This window comes from Ictalurus furcatus, chromosome 13 (assembly GCF_023375685.1).
Source record: "Ictalurus furcatus strain D&B chromosome 13, Billie_1.0, whole genome shotgun sequence".
NCBI classification, from domain to species: Eukaryota; Metazoa; Chordata; class Actinopteri; order Siluriformes; family Ictaluridae; genus Ictalurus; species Ictalurus furcatus.
The window spans coordinates 11,430,108-11,436,107 of NC_071267.1; the positions used below are offsets into that span (position 1 = coordinate 11,430,108).

General features: G+C 41.4%; 1 protein-coding gene across 4 annotated transcripts in view; it reads left to right on the forward strand.

Moving 5' to 3' along the window:
* The window catches only part of rnls (renalase, FAD-dependent amine oxidase), a 33,140-nt gene extending 28,135 nt beyond the window's left edge, over window positions 1–5,005 (forward strand). For 3 of the 4 annotated variants that reach the window (XM_053639457.1, XM_053639459.1, XM_053639458.1), the window contains 2 exons: window positions 235–410; window positions 4,485–5,005. In XM_053639457.1, coding sequence (XP_053495432.1) covers window positions 235–410; window positions 4,485–4,637 — 329 coding nt within the window. In that variant the 3' untranslated portion in view covers window positions 4,638–5,005. Of the gene's footprint in view, window positions 1–234; window positions 411–1,110 lie in introns of all 4 variants that reach the window. The other variant, XM_053639461.1, reaches the window with a different exon arrangement.
* The last annotated feature ends 995 nt before the right edge of the window (window positions 5,006–6,000 follow it).

Here is a 6,000-nt window from a genome sequence, read left to right on the forward strand (position 1 = left end):
CTTATTTGCCTCTAGCTCAGTCTGGCTTCTGTAGCTCCACCACACTAAGCTTTATGCATGAGCTTTTCTCCTTCTCCCCATTCACTTGCTGTTGCCTGTGAAGCCTGAGTTTGCCTGAGAAACTTCTGAAACTAATGACTCATGTCTGTTCTTCATTTGTACTAATACAAACATGATTACAAAAAAAAGACTCATAAACGTATGCTGTGTTTGATAGTCTGTGTGTGTGTTCAGTTTCAGAAAAGTTTGGCCCCTCTGTAGTGGTGCACACCAGCGTACCCTTTGGCATGGAGCACTTGGAGGACGCAACAGAGGAGGTTCAGGCCATAATTCTGGAAGAGCTGCAGAAGGTGATGCCAGGCCTCCCCGAACCCGAGTCCATCAAGTGCCAGAAATGGAGATACTCTCAGGTGAGAAAACGGAGTCTGCCAGTGATCCTTCATCTGTTTATATCTCAGCGTTATTTCATTTGGTCCTTCACCCATAGGATCATTTATTATAGGCAATGTTACAGTGTGTTTTTTACACTTAACAAATGCTTTGGGCTTATTTGGTTGAGGGTGTCAGGTATGTTTCATCTTTTGTACATTACGAAATGTTACTTCGCGTGCACTAATAGATACAGTCCTTTATTCCTAATTATATGAATCTTCTAAATTATGTTTATTTCATTCACTCTAATAGTTTTCAGTTGTATTTGGATGTAACAAGGCAAGTTTAACCAATCATGTCAGAACAGATGACTTTCACACAGAGATCGGTTCTCTGGATCACAGCCAGGTTCAAATACTACTTTTGCACTTGATCAAACATAACAAAGGCTCAATGCAAATGAATTTTATATCTGGAAAAAAGTGCAAAAACCACTTAACAATTTTATTTAAATAAAATTCAGCTATTCCACTGTAATGTTTAACTAATTGAAGAAATAATATCAGCAAGGTGTGGTCATCTTTTGTTTAAAATCTCATTTCTGGTTACATGTCTGTGTGCAGGGTGTATATTTATCCCATCCTGTAACTTCTTTATTCTGTTTTATTCAGTGTCCCAGTTTACTTTTCATGTGCTCTTAAAAGAAGGAAGTTTTTTTGTTTTGTTTTTTTCTTTTAGAAATCCTCTAGGAGCTTTGTGGTCACGTTCAACAAGAAGGAAGAAAGACAGAGGCCATAGCTCGTAGTTCCCTCTGCAAACGTGCTTAAGTGCTGCTAATGAAATGCTGCTCTACTATACAGCAAATGGCATTCATATTTTATAGAGTGAAGCATAATGGAGGGCTATAGGGCTTGAGTGGTGAAGAGCTGGTAGAAGGAAAAGCTCAAACATAATCTTTTATCTGAGGGCTGGAGTAAAAAATGCATTGAATTATACTTTAATGATGCACAGAGATGTTTTCTCGGAGACATACAGCAAACTTGTGTTCTTACTCACACACACACATACACAAATACATGCTCACCCCCACACAGTTGGCTCACACGCACATACACTTACAGTAGTTCACTGTGCGCCCTTTCTCACACACTTCTGCATGCTCTCTCTGTTTCTCTCTCTCTCTCTCTTTCTCTCTCTCTCTCTCTCCCTCTCCCTCTCTCTCTCTTTTGCGTTCTCTCTCTCTCCACCCCCATGCCGGGCTCCTCTGCGACACACATAGCACTGGGCCTCTGCTTAAGGTCAGAGGACATGGAACATCTGTGTGGGAGCCCACATCTCACTGCGGGCCAGAGAATGGGCCAAGGTCTGTCTGGACTGCACACACTCTCTTGGACACATACACACGCACGCACACACACACTCCGTATGAATGTGTCAGAGGGGTTGTCTACTGCCTAGAGGTTTTAATGGCTAGAAAAAAAATCTCTTAATTGCTTTTCAGAAAATGGTAATTCAGTCCCTTCTGCAGTCCTTCCTGCAGGGAACAGAATGTCAGAATTTCTTTCAGCTGTTGCCTGCTGTCAGAGAGACGTGTAGAGAGACGTGAATGGAGAAAAATTACATAACCGCGATTCAAAAGTGTGACTTGTTTAGGAAATGTCACATGCAACAGTGACTTGCTCCAAGCTGTCAAATGTATACACGGTCTCTCTGATTCATGTGTGCACACTACACTTCTTGTTCAGAAGAATCCTCATCTTTAGAGGATTATGAAAGCTTGCATGTTTCATGTTTAATACATTATAGGATTTTTTTTTTGTCATCAGCATTTCAGATAAAGTTCGAGCGTGTCTGAAGTGTTTAGTTTATATTTACATATACTGCGTTCGTGATTGATTTTCTTTTTCTCTGAATAGTTTGTACTATGAAATCTATCTTTTTTAGTTGTAAAGTCGTCCTAGAGTCAGCTATTTCTGAATGTCTGTCTCTCTTGTGCTGAGTTCTGGCGACGAGTGTAGCGAAATACATTTGAGGAGGTGGAGGAGGTCAGCCCTGCTAATATCAACTTACTCCTTGAGTAAACCAAACAATTTGTTCTTGGCCAAGTTTCAGCCGGAACATTCATCATTTGATTTACATACAGATTACCGTTTAAAGCTACAAGAGGGAGGGGGATGAAGAAAAAAAAACCCTCTTTTTTGGAGGCAGTGATAATAGCATGTCGTCTGTAGATGCCTATTAAAAGCCCCAGGAAATGGATACTATTTCCTTGGCTTTAGTGCACTGCACTTCGATGTTTATCAGGAGTTCTGGGGCCAACAGAAGCCTCAACTATGGGCCATACACTCAGGAGGAATGTGCTTACTCTCAGCTCTCGTTAACAAACTGTATTTTTATTATTTTTTTATTTTCCCATAGTAAAGTAGTTGTAGTCAAGCACTTTTCATTCTAGCCAGTATTGATTGAAGCAATATATGCGTTGATGTTTTCTTAAATTAGGATTTAGGATATGTTTTTGAACAACTGCTTTTTCCCCCCCAAAGCACCCATAACGTAACAGCAACTACTGAAGTGCATGCTTCAGATATACAACAGAGAGGGAGGCAGGTCATTCACTGTAAAGAGTCATCCGCGAGTGGGTGTATTGTGTTTTATAGGGAGAAATTGGGAGCATTTCCTAGCTTTCTATGGGAGTTTCTGCAATGTTATATCACATCTGGCACAAAACCCTGTGCCCACAGGAAAGCTTAGCCTTCCCTATAGAACATGCATAGCCGTTGCTCTGACAGATTTCACTCGGGACGTATCAAGATTTCAGAATTTTGTTCTGACACTTAATTGAACACACCTTCAAAGATAGTCTGCATGTTTTAGTTAGTCTAAATAATAGATTGGCATGATAGTACAGTGGGTAGCGTTACCGCCTCACAGCTCCAAGTTCCCTGGCTCAGTCTGTGTGAAGTTTCTGTGCATGGTCTCCTCGAGTTCATATGGGTTTCTTCCATGTTTTCTTGTTTCCTCCGACTCCCTAGAAATATGCCAGTAGGTGGATTGGTTACGATAAATTAACCCTGACTGTGAATGCATGTATGACTCTGTGTGTGTGGTGCACTGTGATGGAGTAGCATCACATTGACGGTACATTCCCAGTGTTCCTGGGATAGACTCGAAATCAACTTCGACTCTGACAAGGATGAACTGGTTGCTGAATTTGAATGTATAATAGATTCAGGTACCTTAGGTTGCATTAAAGACTTCAAGAGGATTGTTTTTTAAGGTCTTGACCAGGGAGGTCAGAGATTTTTCCTTTTCCATCCTGGATTTCTAATCTACCCTGCTCACTTATTAACACTTTCACGTGTAGGTTAGAAAACAACTAGACAAGCCCCTGTGATATTAAAGCTTTGGATTTGATGACATTTCCATCATACGAGTGTATGTGACTCTGTGTTGAATAAACGTACACGTCAGCACTGAATTAAAACGTCTCCTCAGCGTAGGCATGAGTCAAACCCATCGGCCAGGTGTTGGCAAAGCTACGTGCCGTCTGCTTCAGTCTGCCGGGCCAGGTTTGTAATCAGGCTGTTAATATGTGTGCTCTCCTAAGCCAATGTAAGACATAGTGAGCAGCCCCTGCCATGCTGAGCCAGACCCCACCCTACACCCAGACATACTGAAACTATGATTAAATAAACAGTCTCACTTCTATGGTGTAATCATATGGGTAGGCTTATACAAGTAATTGAGCATCTATATCTTGTTCTTGTTCATTGATTGTGCTCTGTGCTTTACTAATTAACTGTTCTATCACAGGTCTGGAATATGCTTTCCTTACTTTTACAGTTTCTTTCTTCATTTATGTCCCTATTGTCATATGTGAATGTACACCCTGAATGTATCTACTGTATCATGGTAAAAAGCATACAAGCACACTGTCAAATATGAGTCAGCTCTATAAAACTGGCTTTCAAGGCTGTATGTAGGCACAGTGTATCTGGGACAATAGTGTACAATCCCACTCAATAGCAGCACAACATGGCGGTTGCATCAGCTATTAGATGCCGCATCGTTAGTGCAGCACTAATGCAGCGTACGCTCAATTGTGTCGTTAGGTGACAAGTTCAGTGGCTGACTGCCCAGGGCAGATGACACTGCTCGCCAAGCCTCTGCTGGTGTGCGGGGGCGACGGCTTCACGCACTCCAATTTCGACGGCTGCATCGAGTCAGCCCTGAAGCTCTTCGAGGTTCTGAAGTCCTCTCTCTAAAGCGTTGGGCGTTGGGAGGGAACTCTGTATTTTTGGGGGCCGAGGAACTGGAACGGGTTTACCAGTGATGATTCAGACACAGCACCTCCTACGCATGTACTGTATGAAGAACAGTGATACTGTTGAGCAGAAAAACCAATTACGTTGCAGCTCGAGATTCAGAGAATTAGATGAAGGCTGAATAAACTGTGCAAAGCTACTCCTTATATTGATTTTATATAATGGTAATGTTGAGCACAAACAGGCCTTCACACATTATCTAACATGTAAACTGTAAATGTTGAATGATCTTGTCTTCCTGTTGCCGTTTGTGGGTTTGAGATGTAAGAAAACAATAATAAAAAATTTAAAAAAACCTTAACACCTGATCGAAGTGTTTCTGCATTGTTTTTTTTTTTTTTTCATTGTAAAAAAGCTTAAGAGTTCATTTGTGCAAAGCAGACTCATGGTGAGTGTGATTGTGTGTTTTGGGGGGACTCTGCCAGGCTGCTGAGCAGCTATTGACTGACGTGCACTGTTTAGAGGTGCTGCAGCTGGGCCTTAATCTGGGACAAAATATTTGGCAGGCAGGATGGTGAAAGAGCCTCTCTTAATCCAGCCATAATTATGGCTCGTTGGGCCTCAGATCCAGTGCACAGCTGGGTCTGCCTACCCCATGCTCTCTGTCTGTCTCTAGCTCACCCCCACCCATCAAATCTAATATGTTAGACACAGTATTATATTACTCTCACATTGTACTCTTCCACTGGTTGTTCTGCATCACCGCTATGAGGATGTTGGATCAGTGTGTATTACTTAAGCAAATACGTATACTTTCTGAATGCTTGGGTATGCATTATGTGAAGGAATACAGTACAGTGCAGTTGTTCAAGTCACTGTAATTGTTGTTGGTAGCTTTCATCAGACTTCCAAAGCCATCCAAACCACTCTCTAAAGCTTCTCCTCAAAGGTCCACTATACACACAGTGTGATGATATCACACTGTGTGTATGATATCACACTGTGATACACAAAGTGCTGATGTGGGTGCATGCTTTTTTATTTTCACACAAGCAGATATACTCCTCAGTCTAGATTCAAGATTCAAGATACTTTCAAATGCCTGCACTGATTTACAGAATTAGTTCTGTGCAACTGCTTGGTTGGATTAAAAGTATGCACCCCCAGTGGAGCTTTTGTATACTTCATCCAAGCAAATGACAATCACAGCTAAACACAGATGGAATGTCATATGTCACATGTTTATTCCATATTGTTAAAATTTGGGACAGCAATATTTTTCTACCTCTTAAGCAGTGGAGTAAGAATGACCCTGTTTTTTCAAGCTCTTTGACACACTCAGATATGTTAAAAAATCAAAACC